This window comes from Opisthocomus hoazin, chromosome 4 (genome assembly GCF_030867145.1).
Source record: "Opisthocomus hoazin isolate bOpiHoa1 chromosome 4, bOpiHoa1.hap1, whole genome shotgun sequence".
NCBI classification, from domain to species: Eukaryota; Metazoa; Chordata; class Aves; order Opisthocomiformes; family Opisthocomidae; genus Opisthocomus; species Opisthocomus hoazin.
This window is the reverse complement of record NC_134417.1, coordinates 84740248-84766253: the sequence shown is the minus strand read 5'-3', so window position 1 is coordinate 84766253 and position 26006 is coordinate 84740248. Positions and strand designations below refer to the sequence as shown.

Here is a 26006-nt window from a genome sequence, read left to right as displayed (position 1 = left end):
GGTCACTGGAAAATTCAAAGGCGTTCCTATGTGACAGCTACTTTTTCCAGCAGATTTCCCATTAACCCAAGTTTTCCCAAGTACTGTAGCAACTCTGACAGAGTGAAAATTTCTGAATAGGTTACTATATAACTTTCACTCTCTGAAACATTTTATTGTAGTTTTTCCAAAGTCAATTCAGACACAGAAGGAAGGATTGTTTTCCATTAAATAGTTTTTTTGTCATGTTCTGGAGTGTATCTGTCTGAGCAACTAAATCTATGTGAAAAACTACAGTTAGCTGGGTTTTTTCCTTTCAAGTTGGAGACATACCAAATTAGCTGTCCCCCAGGATGTGCAAAAACAGATGACAGAATAACCTGAAAGAATCTCTAAAGTCATGTCGCCTGATTTGTTGCTTAAAGATTCTGTGATTAAAACAGCTAAACTTCAGGTGCAACCAGGTTGCTCAGGGCTTTAGCCAGCTGAGTTTTGGAGAATTTCCAAGGACTTTGATCTCCCAGTCTCTTTGGCCAAACTTCTCCAGTGTTCAGCCATGCCCACTGTGAAGAACTGTCGCTTTACGTCCTGCAGACGTTACTTGTTGCCTCTCACTGCATGCCCAGAGCGGGCTCCATACAAACCCCTCACCAGTTGCAAATTCAGCTGTGCCCTGGCTTTCCTAATTTCACACCAGGATATTAACCCAGCTGTTATCTCTCTACCCCCTTCCTGGGATTTCATCCCTACTTTTACCTTCTGTACACTTTCTTTTTGGTTTTGAGCTCAGGACTTCCCCACTAAGCCAAGCTGATCTCCTATTGCACCTGCTCATTTTCTTGCATGCCAAGGTGCACATTATGGTGCTTGAAGATTACCCTTGAAAGTAAGCGTCCCTCCTGGCTTCCTTTGCCTTCAGAGCCTTCTCCAGTAAGGTCCCACAAACACAATTCCTGAAGAGGACAGTCTACTCTTTGAAAATCTAACGCCTTTATTCTACTATTTTCCTTCCTCGCTTTTCTCAGGTCTCCAACTACTTCATCACCACAGTCAGAGTCATCATTGACCACCACACCTACAGTCAGCTCCTCTTTATTCAAGGTTTTGTTTGGGGTTTAAAAAAAAAAAAAAAAAAAAGAATTTTACTGTCAGATGACAGGCAATATGCAGCATTTCCTGTCTTCACCTATACACATTTAATTTGATGTAAAAAAAAAATGTGGATCTGGAATTCATGAATTTGCTGTCTGTGAGCATTAGCAGACAGCAACAAGAGTACATTTTTCAGAGAAAAATCCTTCAAAGCCCAACTACCATCTCTTCACAAGAACAGGAAAAGGACAGCACAGTTAACTTCTAAATTATTTGTTCCAGATTAAATAAAATGTTTCACAGAGTGAAGGTATTATCTTCTTTCCCCAGCAAAATCTACTAAAAAATGTCCTGTTTCCACCAGTTATTTCCCTTAGACACACAGAAGAGTCCAAATTATTTTCAAACGTTAGTATCCATTACACATGTCACAGTCGTAAGCATGTTAACCAGTACTGGAAAGGATGCAAAACTCACTCTGCCAGACATCAAGCCACTATCGGTGCAAGTACAAGTAATATTCTTCTCTTGCATCTTGTTTTGCTTGAAACAGTTCATTTTTATTGTGCCTCTTTACCACACTCAATACTTGCATTCTGTAATTTTCCTTGTTGACAAATAAATCACTAACAGTTGAATTTAACTACCTAATCCCAACTGTTCACAGGCAGCAAGTTTCTCAAAACTTTTTATTTTGAGACTAAATCTATATGTATCGTCATAAACAGGCAGGCTTACGAATCTTGCATTAACACATGATGAAGTTTGAACAGTGTGTTTTCAAGTTAGCTTCTAGTAGCTCTTATTCCACATTAATATTCAAAGCAGTAAAATTGGTTTAATTCCATCAAGCCTGTGTAATTTCTTAAACAACCCAACAGAACAGTTAAGACAGACTTTTGTGATATATCACACAGCAGCAAAAGAAACTGGCCAATAACATATTAACAATTCAATTAGAATCTTAAGTGAAAATGGGGTTATTAGTTTGAAAATGAGAATATATCTGTGCACGTATAATGAAGACATCCATTTTAATTACATCATGCTGAGTACTAACCATGAATTAGTGAGCCATTTAACCACTGAATATAGTAGTTTTGTGGAAAAGAAAGCAGGATCTCGTTGCTGATTATTGAGAAAGGCAGAAGCAGGACTGCACCAGCTGAAACTGCTAGAGTGAAGGTGCTCAAGAACAGCCTGAAATTTAAAGAAATGTACCACTGTTACCACCAACACACTCTGAACAGGGGAAAGAAAAAAAACTAGTTATCCTACCTATTGTTCAGTGTCTGAAGGCAACACATTCTTGCATTGTAAAGGGCAAGAGAAACTGATTTCTACAATATTTCATTTCCAAAAAATAAATTTCAAATACCAAATAGTTTACAGAATCCAGTAAACATAATTAGTTTTTAAGAACTACTACAATTATGCTCCTGGGATTCGCATGCATTCAGTTCCAATGTCATACACAGGATAAATTACTGGAGTTCATGGAGTATCTTTTCACAAGTCTCCTATGTTAGTCTTCATTTTCCACATACACACTCAGAATGAAAAAAAAATCCATTTCTATATTCTTACTACAATTTTTAAAAGCAGAGCAGGTTTTAGCATCTAAAAAGTGAGTATAATTATACACAAACAAATAGTTTAACACCAAACTGAAAAAAATACTGCTTTTCTCTAACAAAGTAGTTATTCAAGTATCATCCCATAGCTTGGGATTTTCTGATAGCTATGAAGTCAATACACAGAAATTGTCAGTATTATAGATGTTTAAGCTTATTCTTTTCAGATTCCAAATACAAATTCTATCAAATGCCATCTTGTGGCATTGAAAATAACTGTGTTCTTCAAAAAAACTAAGATCAACAAAAATATTCTCACAGAACTAATCCAATGCTAGAGTAAAATCAGAAATAATTCTCAAAATTGCATGACAAAAAAGATAAACTTCAATAGATGATTCATACAACAGGAATGCCAGTAAGCTGCTTACACAGCTCTTACTTTTCCTTAACAGTCTACAACCTGTTCTTCATTCACGCAGTACTTAACTTACAGAAGAAAGTCTGGGTGACTAATTTTATTTTAAAAATACATTCTTGCATGTTCTTGTTGTTCGTTTCTGAGTTATTTTCTTCTTTTATTTAAGGGTTTCTCAGTACACTAAGCCAGAATTCTGAAACCTAACACACTGTAGCCTTTCAAGGTGCTACAGTAGTTTGCCTTTGTTTTCTCCCCGAACTCACCTCTTAAGTCCTGACAATTAGGCTACGCAATAAATACCGATCTGCATATGTTTGACAGTTATTGCCTTTTGGAAAATAACATGCACATTTAAGGAACAAGAAGCATGTTATATTTATAATACTTTAAATGAAAGGCTATTATTCTGATGGAAGTGCTAATCTTGTCTTACATTGGTTCTGCACGAAGAACACAGTATTTACAATTGATACTTGTATTTTAGAGCTACACTAGAAGATAGATGCAGGGGCATAAATTTTGTCTTATCAACTGTTACTCTTTGAATGTTGAAAAATTCAGAAGCAGGCTAAGACCACAGCTGCTACAAAAATCATTCAATCTAGAAAAGCCTTCACTGTTAGAAAAGCCTTGACTGTAGTCTTAAAAACAGAGGAGAAATGCTCCTCTACTTGAGAGCAAAGAACTTCATAGCATTTAGAAGTACGTACGTCGCTCTCTCTAGATCTGAAGTAGACCTTGTGGCAAGTAAGTATTTCAAATTCATAAAAAAATATTGGTATCAGACACTACTGGGAGAAGCACACCTAAGATTTACATCATCTTTGTATATCTTTTAAGCTTGCCACAAACACACAACTAAAAGTGAACAGCTTGCAGTGTACTCGGCACTTTCCCAGGGTACAAGACAAATCAATAAAATACTCCGTGAGCTCTCCTTCCAAGAGGATGACAGTATCACCATGGAAGAGCTAAGAACATTGTAATTAGCAAGTAGCAAGTCCACACAGTTCAGCAAATCACATAACTGAGAGGGCGGCAACAGCTCACAGACGTCTGTAAATCTTCAGACATGTTTAAATAGGACAGATCAATATCTAGCTTTACAAAGGAACAGGAAGAGGAGAGAGAGAGTTGCTGGCAGACCAGCAGGTCTGGCAAGTGTTTGTCTTCCATTTGTTATTCTTTTTCAAGCTTTTTTAAGATGATCAAATACAGATGTCTACTTCAGCCTGAGCTAACTTTCCTTCCCGGATCCACCACCTCCCTTGACAGGACTTCCATCGGCTGCAGTGGGAACTTAAACACCTGTCTCCCACATAAACATCAACATTTTAGAGACCTAAACTTAGGTGCAGGTCTTGCACCGAATTCCACCTCCTGCATCAGGTCCTCATGCAATATTCTGGCCAACTTCATGCCTACTAGGAAAACCACAGATGAAAAAAGCCCTAGACCAAACTGCCCTGCCTCTTGTCGTGCCTTTCATAACACAGGGTGCCATTTGATCAAGTCTTTTTCCTCTGCACCTCAGCAATTTATCTGCTGTCACATCTAAAATGGACTGTCATTTGGAAGCATACAAGATTCCTATCACAGCAATATAGTCAGGAAAAAAGTTCTGCAAACAAGAACTATACATACGATATTCTGTTAACAATGGCATCTTCATCCTCTTGCTCATCTGAAAATTAAATTATAGCAGGTTACATTCAATACTTAGTGATCTTTCCTCAGGCTAAAATGCATATACATAGGAATAATTTTAATTTTCAATTAAAATTTAGAATTACTAAAACAATTTATTAGCATCAATCTTTTAAGAACATTCCTACTGAAAAAGAATACTCTGTCTTTTTTTGCTAGTCTTAAGCTCTTTTCACTCAATGTAACTACAAAGTTATTTCACTTTAAATATGCAGATCAAAACTTGTTAGAAACATCTTCCAGATGGCTCTACAACACACAAGCTTTCAGACTACTACTACCACAGCTGCTGTTAGAACTGTCCCTTTGGGCATCTCTGAAGCCATGGAGAGCAGGCAAGCTACAGGAAAGTCTTAGGATCCATACTAACTACTATTATAAATCCCTAAATAAATGTTTCCATTTTCAGTATTTATGTATTTTTTGAAACAAGAAAGCATACCCAGAACAGCAGTAATGGCCACTCAGTTGCTTCCCCCTATTCATCCCTCCCCTCTCACTCCTGGCGATTAGGGGGAGAGGGGGAAGGACAGTGGTTGTTCTTGTTTGTTTTGGATTTAAGACACCATGGCTTCCCTTCTGGTATTTCACGTTAGACCACTTTTGTTCACTTATTCCTCAGTTAATATTCCAACTTTTTGAAATATTATCAACATTTAACTCAGAGGTCAACAACTAAAGTACCCTTTATTTGTTCTATAGATCCTTCTCTACACATGTGTACACAAATGTATGCATTTCCACATTTGAAATAATTTTAGAGTCAGCTTTCTTCTTTTAAGTCCTTCAGGTTTTCTCCGAGAGGCAACTCCAATTTATTTCAAAAATCTACTAATAAAGCCAGGTGTTTAAAGCTCTTAAAAGTCATGCACATACTTGAAATAAACACATAGCCACTAACATCATGCTATTTTGAAATTCTTCTTTGAAATTACATTGGGTTATTGTTCCTGTTTTTTTGATGGGTATCTCATGGTGTTTTGATAGACTAAGCCAAGGTCTCATGAATCATTTTGGTCAAGAGCTTGTTGTAGAAACGGCAAACAATTTGTCCTGAAAGAATTCCAGAAGTGCTAACTCTCCAAATGCGTCTCATCATGAAGATCCTGGCAGGCTAGAAAGTTTGCCTAACTAAATACTCACTAAGCATCCATAAAGTCGGGACAGCTGCAGAGCAGTTGCTCTAACCAGCTGACAAGACCAACTGCCAAAAAGGTAATAAAAGTGTCTCTATGTCCAATAATATTGCCAAACCACTTTCCTCTTCCTGTTCTTCCCTATCTCCAAATGGTATAAGCTTCGCAGTATCCAAAATACGCATCAGGATCAGAAGATAGCATGCATCTTACTTGTTTAACTACTCTCTCTGTTTAAAGAGCTGCACTCTATTTTTAAATGGTATTAAATTTATTGTAGAGTTTACTTTTTTTGAACATGAATCCATCTGTGAAAGCAGCTCTATCATAACATACGTCACTATAGCTCTGTAAACAGTTTCCATCAAAGTTCAAAGTGCCAGGATTATCATGCATAAGAATGCTTCTCCAGCCTGACTGACCGAGTATCACCGAGCACCAAGGTCCCAGATAAGCTGTCAAGAGTCAAAAATTCTGACATTTTACACAGAATTTCATGCTATTTGTCTTTAGAAGATACACAGAAAAAAAAAATGACAGGGGTCCCTACAGACTAGTTTCATGCAGATATCTTTTCTAAAGGAAAAAAAAAATACAAGATTATCTCAAGGAATAAGACCTCAGTGGTGAGGTCATAAGGAACACGTTAAGAACACTAAAATAACTGCACCTGAACAAAGCAGGATTTTCAGAAGAAATCCACTACTTCCCTTCTGTATTACTGGCAATCTTTTCACTCTACCAACTAAAGATTTTAACTTGATTTTGGTGCTAGAACACAGACTGATGATACTTACTCTGGAAAAGCTCACATGAAAGGAGAAGAGGATCTAAAGGCAAGGGAGACAGAAGCACCTACTTGAAATTGTCCCATTTCTTCCCTCTCAAAACTGCTTAAATTTAGTCTGCCACGCAGCCTCAACAGAACGGCTGATTATGGCCATCCACAGCATCTCCATAACAGCCACCCATTTCCAGTGAATCGCAGCGTGCCAGCTACAGCCCTCCCTTGGCCAATGACATCAGAAGGCACACTGAAGGGTCTGAGAAGTGCCAGAGCGGGTACAAGAGAAAGGATGGAAACTGGTGGCTCAGGGGCAAAGGGAGCAGACAGAGGGCAAGACAGCAGCATATACAATCAGATCAGTTCAGGCTGCCACAGACCTGCCGTCAGAGAAACACTTTTGGTCAGAGCTCCAGTTCTTCTGCTTTCCTTGTGGGGGCAGAGAGAAGAAAAAAAAAACAACCACCCACCCACAAAAAAAACACCTATTCACTTCAAAAACAGAATTATTTTTGAACATATTAAAAAGTCTACGCTTACCTGCTTTCCTTTTGTATCTTGTGATTATGAAGTAGGAAACTATGTAGAGAACAGCAAATAGGAGAAAACAGATCTGGAAAAAAAGCATTGCATTTATTAGGTTGTGAAGAAATGCCTAGATAATGATAAGAATAAATAGAAAGTCCAGTATCAACAATTTAAAATTTAATTTAGATCAACAAAAATGTATTCTATCTACATGTCAACACTTATTTTTGTGTTTTATATCTTGTTAATAGGAAGTCATATAACAAGAACAGTTTAATTAGAGTAACAATTATCAGATCAATTATATGGGCAGCAAGTTTTACTCTAAAATTAAGAGAAAAGCCTTATTTACAGTGTGATTTTTTGGTGGAGGGAGAGGTGGGTAGGGTGGGTTGGTTTTAATGCTTGAATCCACTTGAGTTGTAAGTTACTATGCTTTATATTCCCTTCACATGCAACCTAAGGGTAATTGTATTTTATTCAATGGGCTCTTGAAGACTTATTTGGGAGAAAGCTATCAACATACGTGGAAAGAAGAAGAAAGCACTATGTTTACTGTTTCCATCATGTCTTGAATCAAACAAATTCTAAGTGACAATACACTCAAGAGAGGCTCATTTGCCTGCAGTGGATGTCCAAGCACGAGCGAGTCAAACACAACGCTTCCCTTACAGTCAGAAGCCCAGGGCACGATACCCCTCCTAAGGTAGGCAGCTGATTTAAGTCAGATGAACCTTGAGCCCTGCATGATTCGCATCAAGTTGTTTGAGATTTGGCACTAGAATTTCAATACAATAAGGTAAGACTAAAACATCTACAAATATGTTGGAAATTTGGGGAGGAAAGGAATCAAACAGCAAGACAGTTTTAACCCTCCAAGCCTTTGTGGGAATCCAAAATAAATAATAAATTTTATGAGCTTGCAGGAAACAAATTAAAAAACACACCACAGGCTGAGAAGATACTTGAAGTAGCCCAAACTGTTAAGATTCTTCTGCTTGTGCACAATACTAGTAGCTATATAATAAATCTTGACACACAGCTGTTAACCAACTGAATCAGGCAAAACTGTTTGAGCAGTTTTTACTACATGAAGTGAGTTTGCCCTATTACCTATACAAGGGGTTTTTTTTTAATTTGCCATGCCTGGATCTGCAATTCATAATATTAGCACCCTAAACATGTTCTGCTTCAGTCTGAGATTTAATCTGCTTTATGATCTGAAATTCAAAAATTACTTCACCAGTATGAAAACTTCTTCTGTAATCAATCATTTAAAGATTTGTTGCCTTTAAGAACTCACTGCCTTAAAAAACAAAATCGGAAGCAGAAAAGCTATCCTAAGCAAAAGGAAAAAGTGAAAGCAAAGGTAATGATGACAGCCCTTAAAAATTTACATCTAAGAGGCATATTACATCTGAATCAGCAGAATCAGAGGGGGAAAGAATGGACTGCTCAATCAGGAAAGACAGACTTTAAGAACTACTAATAAAAATAAACTGGGAGAGTTCTTTCTTTCTTGTAGTCAGACATTTTAGATAAAAAAACAAAGCATAGCCAAGTGTCTGAGCACAACATTTGGGTGCCTGCAAGTGCCCTATGGATGTCCCCCAGAAGTATTACAGTGCCATAGGTTTGCAAGTGGCAGCTGAGCTCATCCTCTGCACAGGCAACGCACAGTGGCAATATCTGAAATACAGGTGCTGAAAATTAGATTTCATAACTAGATCTCTGAATTCAAATATTTAATCTGAATAAAGTTCACCACTCCAACTATTCAGAGGATGCTTCAAAGAGGAAAGGGTTTTGATGGAGAATTTAAGTCTTTAAATAAATAACTCTATTAATAAAGAATTTTATTAAGACTTAATAAAAAAATATGCTGGTATATTTCTTGAATACGGAAGAACAAAAGAAACTCAGACTAGCCTTGGGTTTTCAGAGCATTCTGACACAGCTTGTCCTGTCAATAACAGAAAACGCAATGCCAGTGCTGAGAGTGAGTCCTTCTATAGGTTTCCAGTTCCTCCGAAAACTAGACCAAGGCTACAGATACAGACATCTAATTTTAGGCATCCACTTTTGAAAATTAGGTATCACACATACAGGGTCATTAAAAATCTTCTAAAATCTGTCAGACCCAAATAACACTGCCCCTGTGTAAAATAAAGACATAGTTACTCTCATTTTTTATTTAATTTTATTTGACAAGAGTAAAAATTACCATAATCTTGTTTCTATCTTCAAATAAAATAGATGACCTTTATTCTACCTGTGACAGCAAGGTCACAATGAAAATGTAGGTCTGTACTTATAAGGTGTCACTGAGATAACTGAGGTATTTAGAGGGCACAGCAGATGAAAGCTGTCCAGTAACGCGAACTGTCAAATGTTGTATTTCTAGTTTTAGATGACAGCTACTTTGCAACTCAGCAATAAGGTGTAACTATATATCTTAGCGTAATTATCCCTCTGCTTCCGTCAGAACTGAGAACAATTTTGTAAATACTTGATAAAGTTGTTTATTACGGAAAATACATATAATTTTAAAACAATCGGCAAGAAATCAGCAAATTCTTATCGGTGAAAGCTTTAGGATCTTAACAAAAGACAATTCATAAATTAAAAGTCCTTTGTACTGACCAAAACAAGTCAACAAGCAAACTCAGAAATACTATTTCAGTCTCAATTCATACTTAGCGAAACCTATGATCCCGATGTGTTTCTAATGATGCATTTTGCACAGCTTTCCAAAGGGAGTAGCAAAAGCCAGCATTCTAACTATTTTTAGAGTGCACTCAGTTAAGTTGGGGAAGAGGAATGTGTTGCCTGCGATAGCCAAAGAATAGACTCCACTGTCCTGTCACACTGCAATCCTGGGTTCTTACTCCTCATACTGCTCTTTGTTTCAAGATATTTTTGTACTGAAAAAAAAAAAACACCAAGCCTACAGCCCTTGTTTGTAGTTGTTCTAGCTTCAGTTCATCTTTCTCAATTTTGAATGACTGGGCTTGTATGCAGTACTCCAGGTAAGGTCTTTTGGCTATATGTAACAGCACTAAGCCTCTATTTCTGTAATTCAACACATCCACCTGAGAGTCACACTCGTAACTTTGCATTTGCCTCCAATCGCTGAATCCATTCATGCTGTCCTCCCCAATTGCTTCCAGCAGAGCAGCTCTCAAGTTGCAGTAGAAATTTGTTCTCGGGGTTCAAGTTCATCACCATGTCTTTTCCTTTTAAAAACCACACCTTAATTTCATACTACATCTATTATTTTGGGGTAATCGAGTCCTTTCTACACCATGTTGTAACCCTCCTTTATATTGACTACACCTCCTGAAGAACTGATTTAATGCCTACAACAGGATGTTTTACTTCATTTTTATCTAAGTTGAGCAACATTGCTCTTAATACTGATACCTGAGGAAACTGAATAGCAGCTTTTTTACCCCCCCAAATGCGGCACCTATTGTCACGCGTACTACAGCCAGTTTCTTATTCACTTTACAGCTCTTCTACTAAGGCACACTGACCCTAGTTTAAGAAATATGTTTCAGTGCATTTCCTTGATATAGCCCTTGGCATATGCAAAAGAAAGATTCTACCAATAGTCCTGTGGCTTCAGAAAATACAGTTCTTAACTCCTCCTAATTTGACTTTCTTAAAAACCCTCAGGAGGCAAATCCACATATACATGTTCATAGTACCCTAAATCATCTGTCAACTTTGATTTCTAATTACTTATTAAAAAGCATACTGAAATAGAGCACTAATCGAAAAAGAACACCATACATAAAGCTGCACTGATGTCTTCAGTGATAGAAGAGCCTATATTCTTCAAATTTCACCTTTTCTTCAGAAAACTATTATATGTGACAATATTGGAGCCAATATTGGAATGCAATGTTAAATCCAAATCATACTGCATTCTATGTTTTCAGCCAAAAAGCAGTGTTTTATGCCATCACCCATCTCTACAACAGAGCTGACAAAAGTTAAGGATGCTGCAAATGCAGCAAATCTAGGACAAGCTATATTCCTCATAACCCCAAGGTCTCTGCAGGGACTTTTCACTGCAGCTCAAATGCAGCTCTTCCAGGTTTGACTTGAGGAGACAGTGTAGACACTGTGCAGAGAGTGTTTGCAACTGTGATGAATAAGGATTTCTGACATTCCCCAATAGTGTCAATTTAAAAAAAAAAAACGAACAACAACACAACAAATAATAACTTCCAATCTTAACATTTATTTCCTTAAATTCATTCCAACTTTACGGAGGGGGAAAGTAGTTGTGCATCTGTTGCCATAGACCACTCCTGGGAAGCTACTTCAAACCCAACTATGGTACATTCTCACTTTATAGGGGAAATATACTCAGTCCATGTTTGACCAGCTACATCAAAATGTAAAGGAAATTAAGAGCAGTCTGAGAATTTTATATTGTTATAGCCAAACAGTCAAGCAAAGCAATTCTTCACAATTTTAAATGTCTTTGTGTTCCCTCTACCACACCACTCAGTAACTGAAAACAAAACGCTTGGATTCTACGCTACATCTAGGGGCTCCCTTTTAACAAGTGGCACATCAAGAATTCTTCAAACCTTAAGCATGTAATTCATTCACGTCTCTTTGCATGGACTAAATACAACCTCTGGTAAGACAAGCAAAAGAAACCTGTCTGCCCCTGGAGTTCTTAATCTCCATTTGGGAAAGGAAGTGCTTTATGCTTAGATTACATTTTAGACATGCCAGGAGAGGTTACTTCTGGAGACGCGCTGCACTGCATTCTTGGGGATCTTGTGCCCAGCTCTTCCACTGAGTCATACTTTCAGATCCATGATCCAAGTATGATCCAAGTCATACTTTTGGAGCTCCCCCAGACAGCTCTCAGCTCCTGTGAGAATGGAGCTGGAGATAAACTGCATGCATTTCAGTTTGTAACCATGGGCGTCCAAGGGTCTAAGAGTCCAGCACTAAACACAACCAATAAAGGTCTGAACTAACTCGAATTACATTGTACTTTTCCCACTGACAGTCACCAAAGCTCAGCTGACACTAATTTGTCCATGTGGATGATCTTCAGAAGTCTGACACTGAAATTCATGCCTCGAGCCGGTAAAGCATCATCTTCTGTTGTAGGTGCTAGAGCTACATTTTAATGCCAAGAAAGAATATACCCAAAATGCACAAGATTCTCTTTTTTTCTCCCTTATGCACACGATACAACCATCTTTCACAGCTGTAATTTGTGAGTGTGTGTGCATTCAAAGCTGCACCTGTGTACAGAAAGATCAACAGCTTCTATTTATAAAGCATGATATTCTTCCCAACTGTTGTGCAGGAAATACAGATGTAGTTTACACTAGGAAAATAGCGTACAGCTGCATTGTCCAATAATTGTTCAATACCTGACAATCAGTGTGTCCTGGTAGCAAACACTCCACAGAGCATTCTGGGCTCTATTACCAGAAACAAACCAAATAATTGTGGGAAGTAATTCGCTCTCTCCAGTCAGCATTCATCAGGGCACATGTAGTTGCTGCGTCCAGTTTTGAGCTTCCAATATAGGAAAGACATTGGTAATTCCAGCAAGGAAGATCACCAAGATGGTCAGGAGGCTGGAACACTCACATGGTGCCGACAGGCTGAAGGACTTTAGCTTGTTCAGCCTGAGAACAACAAGGCTTCAGGAGGACCTGACAGCAGCTTGCCAGTACCTACAAGAAGGTTACTAAGAAGGCAGAGCTGGGCTCTTGACAACAGTGGTAGGATGAGGATGAAGGTAAGTAGAAATCCCCTCTGTGAGGAGAGCCAACAAGTGGAACCAGCTGCCCAGCAAGGCTGTACAATCTCCATCCCTGGAGGTTTTCAAGCCCTAAGCAGCCTAGCCTGATGTCAGAGCTGACCTTCCTCTAGCAGTAGGCTGGAGTCCAGTCAGCATACTTCTCTGCTATTCTGAATAAATAAGCACAATTAGAAACTTTGTCACCTCATAATTTATAACCTTCTCTAGGTCATTTATGAATGTGTTTAAAAGTATTAGTGCGAGCACCAGCCCCTGTAGGACTGTGTCAGGGATGTCCTCCCACTATGAAAGGCTGGACATCTTGCAGAACAACAACTTTTAGCAGTATGGAACCACCACAGAAAACCTATGCATAAAGAAGCCACAGACCTTCATAACACTTTTTGACTTAATACACTTGCAAGCACGAAACACAGGTTCAAGGCTTCTACCTGAAAAGCATCAAAGCGGACAAGTGATCATTTCCTCCCACTTGACTGCATACTAGCATTTAGAATAGGGAGAGCAGATCTGGAGGAGCAAAACAGACAAGAAGTGAACAGTATTTTACTACACTATGTATGAAATTAAAGATCAAGAAGGTCCAGAAAACTAAGGAATAAGGGAAGGAAATAACTTTATTTTAAAGTGGCTGTGTCAGTATTAAAACATAGGTTACTGCTATGACAACCACCAGCATTTCCATGCAACAGATGCGCAAAAAAAAGCAGCTACAGACGTAATGAAGAATATCTCCACTTCTTGCTGTTACTTTACAGAATGTGTCCTTTTCCCTAAACAGAGCAAACAGCACAGAGAAACGAGAAGGCAGAGGTCACTCTGGGTTACATCACCTTGTAGAACACATCTAAGAACACGTTTAAGAGTTGAAAACAGAACTGTCAGTGTTTTGCTTGACTGTGATTACTACCTACAGAAAAGTAGTAGTGTTGCACTTCTGGGTTTTCATTTCTATAATAGAAAACAACTAAACATAGCATTGTACACTCATCTCTTACTGCTCTCATGCTGCTAAATATTTTAATGTGCATTAAAATGCCACATGGCAACTAAAAAGCTTCTTCCTGCTGTACCACTTGGCAACTACTTTTGTTTACTTGTGGAAAGGATGGCAGGAATAAACAGCAAGAAAATACTGGTGGAGACAAGCAGTTCTGCTCAGTCTATTTCTAATAACTTCATTATCCCACAGACATCTAAAAAGCAAAGGAGGTGTTCCAACTGTTTCAGATCTGTCAACAGTAAGTTACCTATAACAAACTATGCAGACTAAAGAAAATTAAAATTTTTAGCTATGTTCTCAGTTTGACCTTGGCATTCACAGTATCATCTGCTCTGGACATCTAATTTTTCTAAAAATGAGATATTAACTATTCATTCTTAAAAACCTTGTTTTCTGTGGTTAGATGAAGTTCACTCTAATCTAGCCAGCCTTATACACTTAGCATGACACACTAAATTCAAGCTTATGACAAAACGTTAAATATGTCTTCTGACTACAGATTAATTTTACTCATTAAACATAGCCCTCCACACCTATGATTTCCCTCACATGCCTCATGGTCTCCTTTCAGGACTTATCCCTGGCTTAAGACAAGTGCAAGAAGTTGACCCACTTTTTTTGTTGGCTCCCAAGTCATGAAGAAATCATAAGTAGTTCAGAGGCTGGGTGCCTAGACTTGCTCATTTATGAAAAAAATCCAGGATATAAAAGAAAGTATGAAACATCCAAAAACATATTTCATATGCTAGAAACGCTGCTCAGCTGAAGACAAAACCCAGTCTCTGTAGCCCTTCAGAAGGTAGCTTCCATACATCACTCAAAACTACCTTCATGTTAACTTCGCCAGCAGCAGAGCCCCACTTCAAACTAATGAAGGAATTCAAATCAATATACGCATTTGTTACGTTCCTATTAAGTATATAAAAGGGAATGTATTTATGTTGCTGAGTAAAGGGGGGGGGGGGGGAACAATGTTATGACACTCCCACGACCCTTCGTAATAGGCCCAAGATACTTTTGTTCAGGGTACTGTATTCTATACTCAATAATACACTCAAAACCCCTCAAAAAATGACTGCAAGGCATTTTTTTTGACCTGTATGGGCAACAGCAATGCCATTAAAATCGGATTCAAGAATATTTTTCAGCATTAGTGCAAGATTTAAAAATACCCTCTAGAATTAACACCAATAGCACCAACCTAGATCACGCCAACATTCTGCCACTGAATGAAGGTATTATTCAACATTTTACAGCCAGGCTATAATAATAGGTTATATTAAAACTTCACAGAGTCATTCCATTAAAAAGTCCCTTCTGAAAAAAAACAACCTCAAAACTCTCATTAATACAAACTTTGTAAACAATCTATTTGTGTTAAGACAGCTTCTTTGGCTAATATTAATTCCCAGGGCAAGATGTGTAACTACCTTAGAAGACAGAGCTAATGAATTCTGTCCTCCTAACTCAAAAATCCTCTTCCTTGTGTTCTCACACATACATACTGTTGAATTTTTAAGTAGCACATTTTTTTTCATCCCCACTCCCAAAGCACAAACATATTTAAACTGCAGTTCTTCTATGTTTTCATAATTCTCATCAATTAAGCAGATGCTCCACTAGACATAAGTTATTGCAGTCTTAAACTCAGCAAATACTTTAGACACGCTGCTATTGTCAAATTCAGCACAAACTCCTCAGCATCCATTCTTCCCATCAGCTAAATATGTTAAAAATAGAAACTACAGTTGGGTAATGGAAAAAAATGGGATACTCGGGCATAAACAGGTACTTCAACAGTAAAACTGTGAAGCACCACATTTCGACAACGATTGTGGAGCCTAACCCTGGAAACTGCACCACTATAAGGCAAGAAGTTAAGGAGGCTGGAAATCACGTGCATACATCGCTTCTATCCTCTGTGTATTAAACTCAGCCACAGACAGACTTCAATGCCATCTATACACATACTACTCGCTGTGGAAAGCACACGTGATATGGAAATATAGAACCGAAACAAAAGTTCTGCAGAATAATATTTTCCATTTAATCAAAATTTTCAAAGCCAAATTATTAAAGTGCTCAAATATTAAAACAGTAGAAAGCACTGGTCTCTTTCTTGGAACCACGTTGATGGTAGTTAGAAGCAACTTTGAATACATTCAGCTAATGAAACAACTTAGAAACCTCTGTACGGGAAGCAGCTCAGCAACACTACGACACCTGTGCAACACCAAGCTGATGAAACGGTGACATGACTTTTGTCACCATCTTCATGAGAGTAAATTGGGGCCCAAAGAGCAACAGATCAAAGGTGCTGAAAGTATGAAGCAATTTCACTTGTCACACAAATGGCTGAATAAGGGGGTCACAGAAGTAACTTATCCGAGGTCATCTCTACCTAGCTTACCTTCTGGAGTGATGCAACAACCAAGGCTGTTAATTATTGTAGTCTCTCCTGTTCCTGGGTTATAAGTTATGTAAATTCTTGCACATTAACATTACCAAGAAGTCACTGTCCCCAGTCATTTGACAGAACATGTTTACAGGAAAGCTTTGGCGGTTTTCATGGCAAGGGGGAGGGGATGGAGAGACTAGAGAGCACTGCAGAAGTTCAGCCTTTCTCAGAGTTATCACTGCCCTCCTACACGAGGATAAATACCAAATGAAATAGGAGAGGGTGAAAAACAGCAAAGGAGAAAACACTGCAGTTTTTTTAATAAAAAAAAAACAAAGCACTTACATAACATTCAAATAAAAGCAGTACTCTTATATCGAATGAAATGTTTTCTTTAGTCTTCCTTAACCCAAATTCCCATCTATGTCACCAGAACTGAACTCTCGCTTTCTTATCCTAACTTCACTGGCAACACGCTTCAGATTCCCTCTCTGCTCCGACTCTACCCTCACCTCCTCTGCTCCTCCACCCTCCGCTTCACCCACCCCGTCAACATCTCTGAAAACACTTCCTTCACAAGGGTCCTGCACTTACAAATCGAATCACATAGCATACCCACACCACAGCAAAGACTGAGATGTTTGTCACAACCCTGCTATCTCCCAGGTACATCCTGCCATCTTCTCCAGTCCCTCTACTAGATGACCAGCTATCCAGACAAAACCCAAGACAGATATGCTTGTCCATGGTCTTGTAACCAACATCTGCTTTTGATTGCTGTCAGTTCTTTCACTTTTCATAAGATTTTCTCAAATCTAATTTACACTTTAATCTAAGTTTTCTTAAACAGATGTCTGTAGTTTTCATGAAGTGTGTCGTCCTTTTGGTCAACTGCTACCACAAAGAAACACACCAGTATTCAAAAGGAACTATTCTGAACTGTAACTAATAGCAACTTTTTACACTTCAACCTCTCATGCTTATTTTCTGTAAACAGAGAAAGTGAAACTCTCCAAAAGTTGTTCTTTGTTTGGGAATAACCATCTCTCTATCCACTTGTCTATGCCAATATTTGGAGACGTCTATTGATTCCAGATGGATCCACCAGTGCTGATCTGCAGGACCAGCAGCCAGAAGATAACTCATCACTTCTTAAAGTGCATCACAGCACCCATGTTTACAAGTAAAGACGTATTTTTAGGATGACAGAATGACACCAACAGTTTATATATGCAATGATGTTAAATGTACACCAGTCCTTCAGCCTTACATCCCACGCCACTACCACAAAAACTCCTTTATTGGGTTACAAGTCTTTTTCAAAACTTAAAAAAAAAAAGCAGCAATACTGAGAAACCTAGGCAGTTATTTGTGAGATACAAGAAGCCATTTAAGATAAATTACTCCTCAAATTTTCAGCCTACGGATAAAAATTGAAAGGCATCAATTTTATTCAATAGAAGATAAACTTGCATAAACATTCAAACAATATTTCAGCATTTGTATTAAGTTTGTTCTTAAAAATCACCCACGCTTCTAATCAGCACTCTCTTCCTGGCCCACTATCAGGATATCATCACTTCTGGCATGAAAAAGGGTCTGTGAAGGTTACAATTTTTGTCTGGGGCATAAATTCAAGGAAGCAGAACCAGTCAGGAACAAGAGCACGCCACTAACAGGAGTACAGTGCTCAATCAGCTTTCTCCTTTTCCAGCCCTATGGGGACTAATAGCAGCAGTAACCACACTGCACTAGCTCATATAGAAGAGTCCGGAACACCTCTCTACCCCAAAACAGGATGAGAGGACAAAAGGTGCTAAAAAAAACAGAAAAGAAAACCAAGCCAGTGGTATTAGTATGAAGTTGCAAACAAAAATCAAAGACATGAGACAGTTGCAACTACCTAAAAAGACCTTTCTAAACTGCTGGAAATTATTTTTAGATTCAGATTTACACACACACACAATAAATAACCATTGTACCACCTGTAACAAAAAAAAAAAAATACAAACACCAAACACCTTAGTACTTAAAAGTGGTATGGCTTAAAAAAAAAAGTCTTCTTGTAGAGGGAATTGCATTAAGAAGCAGAGAAACTAAGTTTCTCAGACATCTAGCATCTAAAGCCTATGGCCCCAAAAGCCTTTAGTCCTTCCAATGGAAGCATATGACATTAATCATAAAACTACATATTATACCAGTTTCAATGTCTGCCTGGACTTGCAAGAAGCAATTAGAGAGCACTTTTGTATTTGAACTTATTCCACCAGGACTGATCTTCTTCATGACATATTTAATATAATTCATACCATTCTTCATGACATATTTAATATAATTAAGTCATTTCCAAATATACTATGTTTGTTCTTAAGCTTTCTAACGAATAATTCTGTGGTCACCAAATTGTTTTCTTCTGCAGTTTTCCCCATAATACAAATGCAAGCACAGTGTACTTATTTTGCCAAGGAAACCTCATAACCAAGTGTATGTACATATTTTTACAAAGTCAAAATCCTACATCTAAATTTTAAAAATACAAACTCATATTGCAGAATAGAAGACTCAAGCGGGGGAAAAAAAGGAGTGTAAGAATATTCTAAAAAATAAACTCAGAGGAACACAAAGAGACTGAACCTTTGCATTTACTTGACTTGCATTTGAAATAAACAATTCAGAACAATACTAGCGGAAAAGGGAACACTTTATAATTATGTTGTATAAACAGACATAATAACAGGACTCAAGGGAAACGCAGTTCCCTAAAAGCTTTAATATTTTCCATGGATGTGCAGGATCTCAGCAAACTATAAATGAATCTAAAGGATCAAGAAAGGCAAACTAAGCATATAAAAATAAAAGATAGTATCAGACCAGCACAGAACATTGTCTGGCCTCTACAACTCTTTCATAGAAATGCTGATCTAGTACAGAACACAGATGCTCCTCGATATTTTGTAACCACCTCAAGTTGCTTTTCAGAAAGATGCCCGTTTTAGTCAGAACCACGTGCAACTCTGGCTTTATCGAAGTCAAGGCTCCCACTGACTTAGAGCAAACTCTTGGCTGTGCCGTGTCTCATACACCGGGTCATCTGTTCTCAATCTCCATGTCTGCTTTACCGGATCCAAGTTTTAAAGTTCATACAAATCTGAAACAGCCTGGATGTTTTCAATAACTGTTCCAAACAACAGGTCCTCAACATCGCAGATTCACATTCAAAGAATCATGCCAAAATTAGTTAATCTCCTATTAGTAAAACATCATCCTCATGAAGCAACAAAATACAAGGCAGATTATCTTCTTACAACAGGCACCCTCTTAAAAAAACAAGGTACCATACAGGCACTCCAAATGAGGACAAGAGTGAATTGGCCTGAGTTAAATTAAGGATTAAATCAGACAGAAAGTCAACTCAAAAGCAAATGAAGGATTTAGTGAAAAAAAAAATCTTTTACTACCCTTGCTCAATCTATAAACTTGTGTCAGAAACATCTGTCTTTTTAAGGTGGAAGTAGCAGAAACTCGCACCTACAGAATGAGGCAGGCACCACCAACAGAAGGTTAACAAGCCTTTAATTTGTGTTACATAACACAACTTCATGGAAACCCTTGTAGCTTGCCAGTTCAGAAAAGAGATGAAATAGAAATGAAGCATTACACTGAAGTTAAGCTTAGTATGCCTTCGGACTCCATCAGAAAGCACAATCTACAAATTCTTGTCTATTCAAAGACATGAAGAAAATTTGTAAAAGAGAAATGAAAAGGGTTTTCTTTTCAACGATATCAACTTTGATTTCTCTTCTGTCATGACTGTTATCTTTCAGCAGAGACTGGGCCATACATCTAGGGCTCCAAAGACAATACTATCAGATTTCATATATTTGACTTGCTTCTTACAGGCATACAGAGGTTTCCTCCACTGTAATATTACACAACAAACATCAAATGCTCCTATTAACTGCTCCACTGCCCCCAGCCCACCTACAGCTGGAATTAGTCTTGTGCATGTGTCAGAAAGTAGAATATGTTCCCTCCTCCAGCTGAGGGGCTGACGATTCTACCCACTACCCACACAACAACTGTCTATTTGCACAGTTTAAGAAATTCTAGTCACCATGTAACTTCATGACCAGCGAGGGCAGGAATGATGAGGAGGGGATGTTAACATAATAGTACACGTAAGCAACATACTCTGCGTGCTTCATCATGCTTAAACGAACCACAAGTGTAATCATACTTGTAATATTCTTCTGCAGCTATGTGAGAGCCACAAGAAGGTTGTACACTCAGCCGTGGATGGCAGCAGTTTATGCACTCATAAAACCCTGTGGTCTCTCAACATAAATTTAAGACAAAATCACAATGCGCAATTTAAAAGGCAAAATTGTTATTATCATCCCCACTGATTAAACAATAACATAGATGGCTGCTGATCAATATTAGAGATCAGTTTCAAAAGCAAGCAGTCATTCACTGAATATTCTGCCTCCACTGTCCAAATAACGCAACACTGCACCTCTAAAATACGAGTTCTTGATGTCTTATGTGATTTCTTGCACAACTACACCAATAGGAAGAGTTACCAACTGCTCTAGAGGGGCTGAAAGAGCTTCAGAGAAGTAGCTGTAGCATAGATTACCTAGTTCTTTCAGAATTTAATAGACCTTCACTATCTGTAACAGCACCGGAGAGGCTGCGCACAGCCATTCCTTCAGACTTCAAACCTGTGCATCCTACTAGGTACAAAAGCACAATATGTAGCATACCACACATCAGAACAAGGCTCCAGTGGACATACAATTAACAAAGAAATATAAATGGAAAAAATGGACACTATGGAAAAGATGGGTGCTAGCGTCCAGAAGAGATGCATGATTTGAGTATACACCTGTGCTTTTGTAGCACAAAGGAGATTAACATAATGATTAAAGACTTCTTTACAAAAAAAATATTTTTCTTTTTGTGCCCCTCCACTGGTCACAGCTCTCACGACACACGCTACATCCATTCGCAGAAAAGGGAAGGTCCAGAAAATCTCTTAAAGTAACAGTTATCTTCATACAGAAGATTGTTTTGCACTCTTAAAAAAAAAAAAAAAAACAAACCACAAACATAATACTTCGCCAAAAGAAAGAAGGTCTTACCACGTGGATTCTTAAAACACAGAACAGAAATGAAGATACTAGGGATCCAAACATGTCTCTGTCATTAAATAACCTAGCCACAGGCCTATGTAAATTAGTTAACAGTGGTATTTGTCTCCCAATACAGCTGAAAAATACTTAAAGCTAGATTATGAACGCAAATTTTTATTCCAGAAATCCACTCTTTCTCAGAGAGCAGTAACTGCAAAGAGAAGGCCATTACCCAGCTGAGCGAGGACAGCATCTGCGGGGAAAACAGCACCGCACCTCTCCCGCGCGCAGCATGCGCTCCCGTCCTCGAACCGAAGCAGAAAAGGGACAAGCTCCACCGACACACCTCCACCGGCCCCGAGAGCGGCCCTGAGGCGGCCCGGGAGGGGAGCGCAGCAGTCCCCTCCCTCCGTCCGCAAGGTGCCGGGCCGACAGGGGCTGAGGGGGAGCGCGGCGCTGTGCCCCGGGCCGAGGGGGGCCGAGGGGGGCCGAGGGGGGCCGAGGGGGGCCGAGGGGGAGTGCGGCACCGCGCCCCGGGCCGCTCCGCTCGGCGAGCAGGGAGGACGCCGCATTACCCCGAGCGGCACCGGGGGTGAGGGAGAGCACGCAGGAGAGACGCAGCCGCGGCGAAAGGCTCGGAGGGCGTCGGTACCGCAAGCCGTAAGACGAAACCCGACGCACGCCTCACAGCAGCGCGGCTGCGAACGCACGGCCCGGGACGGGCCACCCGAGCTGGTCCGCACACGGGAGCCCGGCGGCGGGGGGCCGGGGCCGGAGAGTGCCGCAGGGCAGGAGGGGGTCCGGTGGCAGCGCGGCCTCCGGGGCACGGCAGTGACAGGTCAGGGAGGGAGGCGGGCGCTGGTGGGGGGGGGACGGGACGGCGGGGCGAGGGCGGCGTCGCCTACCGTGTACTCCCGCACTTGGCTGTGGAAGTTCTGCTCGCGGATCGTCACCTCGTCCGCTTCCATCCTTCATAGTCCCGCGGCCCCCGCGCGCAATGGCGGCCGCCGCCGCCGCGCCTGCTCCTGCCCCCGCGGCGGCAGGCGGGCCACCATGGCCAGCGGCAGGGCCGGCTGCTCCCCCGGGCCCCGGCGGCGGCTGAGGGGTCCCGGCGGCGGCGCTTGCGGCTGGCTCCGCCGCTCTGTCACCGTCCGCGGGGCGCCCAGGGGGAGGGGGAGGAGGAAGAAGGGCGGGCAGCGCCGCCTCAGCTCCTCCTGCTGCGTCACCACGCAGCGTCCCCGCGCGCACCGCGGCCCCGTCCTCAACGGCCCGCGGAGAGGCGGGGCTAACGGGCGGAAGGCGTGGCCAAACCGCCCCGAGGCGGGGGAGGAGCAAGGGGCCGGGTTCATCCCGAGGCGAAGGGAGGGTGTGGCTAGCAGGAAGGCGGGAGTGAGGCGGAGAGGGGCGTGGCCGCGGCGGGGCGGAGCCCAGCGTCCAGTTCGGAAGGCAGCGCTCGAAGAGGGGGTTGGAGATTGGGCCCCGCTTCTCTTCGGGCGCCTTCTGTTCGCCAACATTTTCGGCCGGGTGCTGCGCTACGCAGGCACAGCCTCCCAGGTGCTCCCTGTTCCCTCTCTGGACGCGGGCAGTTCTCTTCATTTCTGAGTTTGCGAGTAGATCAATTGCCTAAATATACACAAAGAAGTATTACTAGGACGCACCATGAATTATGGGTGGTGATGTAGCCAATCAAACACTTCCTTCTATGTAAATATGTAACATCCTTCCAAGGAAGCTTCAAAAACAAGAATCATCCCTGCTATTTATGTCCGTTGATACATTATACATGATACCCATGCCAATTATAATTCAGATGATACTTACTACCCAGCATTTGGCCCCTTTTCTTTGTTAAAAGCAGACAGTGAAGTATTTATTAAATTCTAGAGTTAGAAAAGCAATTTTAGACTGTCTTAATGTTCTTCTTGTTGTTCTGAATGGACGCAGAACTTCAGCTTCAGTACGGCCACGGTTTCACCTTTGTTCTTTTGACACTGGTGAAGATACAGATGAGGTATTCGCAGGCAGAACGTGAAAGGTCAGAAATATCCCCACCCTCTCTCCTCCCGAAGGCCACTGCTTGGGGCAGAAGGGTTTCTAGGTATTCACTGAGGCTGTAGGAAGAGGAGAGGACCATTAAAAGCAGACTTGAAGCAGCAGGGAGCACAGAGTCTTTGAGATGCTTCTTGGGAAAAGGTGTCCTACTTCACAGCTCCCCCCTGCGCAGCACTAGATCTGTCTGATAGACAACACTATTACACATTCGGGCTTTTCCTTCAACTGTTCACGCTCGTCTCCAATCTCCTTTTCTTCTTGGGATGCTGAAAGTGGTGAAAGCATCTGTAGCTGCCAAGAGGAACTCTACATGAGACTTTGGCTTCTGAGAGTGGCTAGTGCTGTTCCCCTCACAGGGGCTGGTCCAGAGAGGACAGTGTAACTGCAGACGAGGTTTATGGGAAGACGTAATGTCTTTTATTATAACAACAAACACAACTGGAAGAAGTAGACAACTGTGTTGTATGCCAGAACCTCTCCCCTGAGAAATGAAATTCTCTCAGAGCTGGCTATAGAAATTATGTCTGTGGACTTAAAGACAAACCCTGCTCTTACAAAGTGTCATGTCTTAACGTTTGCGCAGCACAGATAGGTTCCCAGCTTTCATCATCTTGTATAACAGACCTACGCAACAAATTGCAATGGTATTGCAACCAGAGTGTGAGGAACTTAGCATTTAGACCTTCAGTAGATCTGCGAGGAAGACAGAAGTGTTGCAGCCAGAACAAACCAGATCTAAGAACTGGGGAGACCAGAAGGTCCAGTCAAAGGGGAAAAATGGGAACAATCAGAGATTAGGCCATCAGTACGTTAAAATACACGCTGTAATACCAAGACAAAGGAGTAGCATGGTTGGAGTTCAGGCCACAGTCAAGTAGCACGTTGATCCAGGCAATAAGGATGACCCACAAGAAGCAGATGGAAGAGTGAAGCAGTCTGGGGAAGAAGAGACTGTGAAAGACAGGAGTCAAGAGAAGGAACTAAGCTTAAGGCAGGGCAGTCTATAGGCTCTTAGGGAATCTCTGCCAGTAAATACCAGTGCCTCCTGCCACTTGGTTAGGAATCTAGGCCTGAGGTGAGATTTAGTTCCTGAGCTACCTGGGAAGTGATTCACCCACTGCTAAGAATCTGAAACAGTTAATTTCATTAAGGAGGTCCGAGAGTTTTATCTAGGCGCCAAGGATTTAATATATTTCTAACTTTCTATGCAGACATATTAAACACTGCTCTGAAATAGAAGGTTGTAAGGAAAATGAGCTATACTTTTATAGCTGCTATAGAAATAAAATTAAGTCTAAAATTTAGCAGAATTGAACCTTCCGCTTCCACTTGGGCTGCATGTTTTCTTTTTAATCTACTGAATTTGAAATATACGTGAGGAGGAGATACAGAACATAATTTGTCTCATAGTATGGACTGACAAGTTCTTTCTTCCATTTCTAGCAGATGAATCATCAGAAACACGATACACATTTATATTTGCTAAAAAAGATGGGGGGGGGAATAGCTTCAATTCTTTTTTGGGCAGAAGTTATTGCGGAGTTCCGAGGTGTCTACATCACGAAGGAAGGTCATGGTAGCCACCACAGCAAAATCTATTTATATCGAAGGAAATGCAATCTAGAGTAGGCAGCTTTGTAAACTAATGAGAAGGCTGATGGATGAACCCATTGATTTTTGATGGGAGTACAAAAGTAGTATTTTTGAAGCACACCAAAAGAAAAACTCAAAAATTAAGCCTGAGGTGCCTTGCACCAGAGAATGGTTAAAATAGTTCTAGATGGTTTTTTGTCCATAGTTCAGACATAACAAAGACAGTGCTGGAGGGACTGTACTCAGCAATTCATAGGACCTACTTAGTAACCCTAAGGAGCTTGGTCTAGGTATTATCTAGACTTGATTTGGGTGTAAATACAACATTTTATCAAGCTGCTAATGTACATATATACTCACACAAAGGGAGAAATGAAAAACAGACTTCTATTAAGCTGACATTTAGTGATGCCTAATCCCTCAGTGTAAAAGTTGAGAGGATTTAATAGATTTTGCTCCATTTAGTCCTTTTCAGCCTAGTTTTAAAAGAAGTTTTTCAGCTTCAGGACAACCCAGTAAGTTTCTGGTATCCTGAATCCCCAAGGAAGGTTTTATGTGCACTGGATTAACTGTGAGATTCTCCAGAAAAAAATGTTGGAAGATTCAAGCTAATAAAGTAAGTCGAATTGGTTAAAATTGAAGTTGCTAACATTGGAACTGTTGCACTGGGAAGGTTCCCACAGAATTTGTCAATAGACTTTAGATCACCCTCTTTAACTGTAAATGTGAAATTGGCACCATGCCTTTAAATCTAAATTTATCTAGCAGCATTTGAATAGGTCATGCCTTCGTTTC

At 40.3% G+C, this 26006-nt stretch overlaps 1 protein-coding gene across 1 annotated transcript in view; it reads right to left on the bottom strand.

Moving 5' to 3' along the window:
- Positions 1 to 22789, bottom strand: part of LMBR1 (limb development membrane protein 1) — a 72903-nt gene extending 50114 nt beyond the window's left edge. The window contains exons 1-4 of the mRNA XM_075419766.1: positions 22472 to 22789; positions 7234 to 7306; positions 4711 to 4750; positions 2132 to 2271 (exon numbers count right to left, since the gene is read on the bottom strand). Of these exons, the coding sequence (XP_075275881.1) occupies positions 2132 to 2271; positions 4711 to 4750; positions 7234 to 7306; positions 22472 to 22534 (316 nt within the window). The 5' untranslated portion in view covers positions 22535 to 22789. The remainder of the gene's footprint in view (positions 1 to 2131; positions 2272 to 4710; positions 4751 to 7233; positions 7307 to 22471) is intronic.
- Positions 22790 to 26006: the final 3217 nt, after the last annotated feature.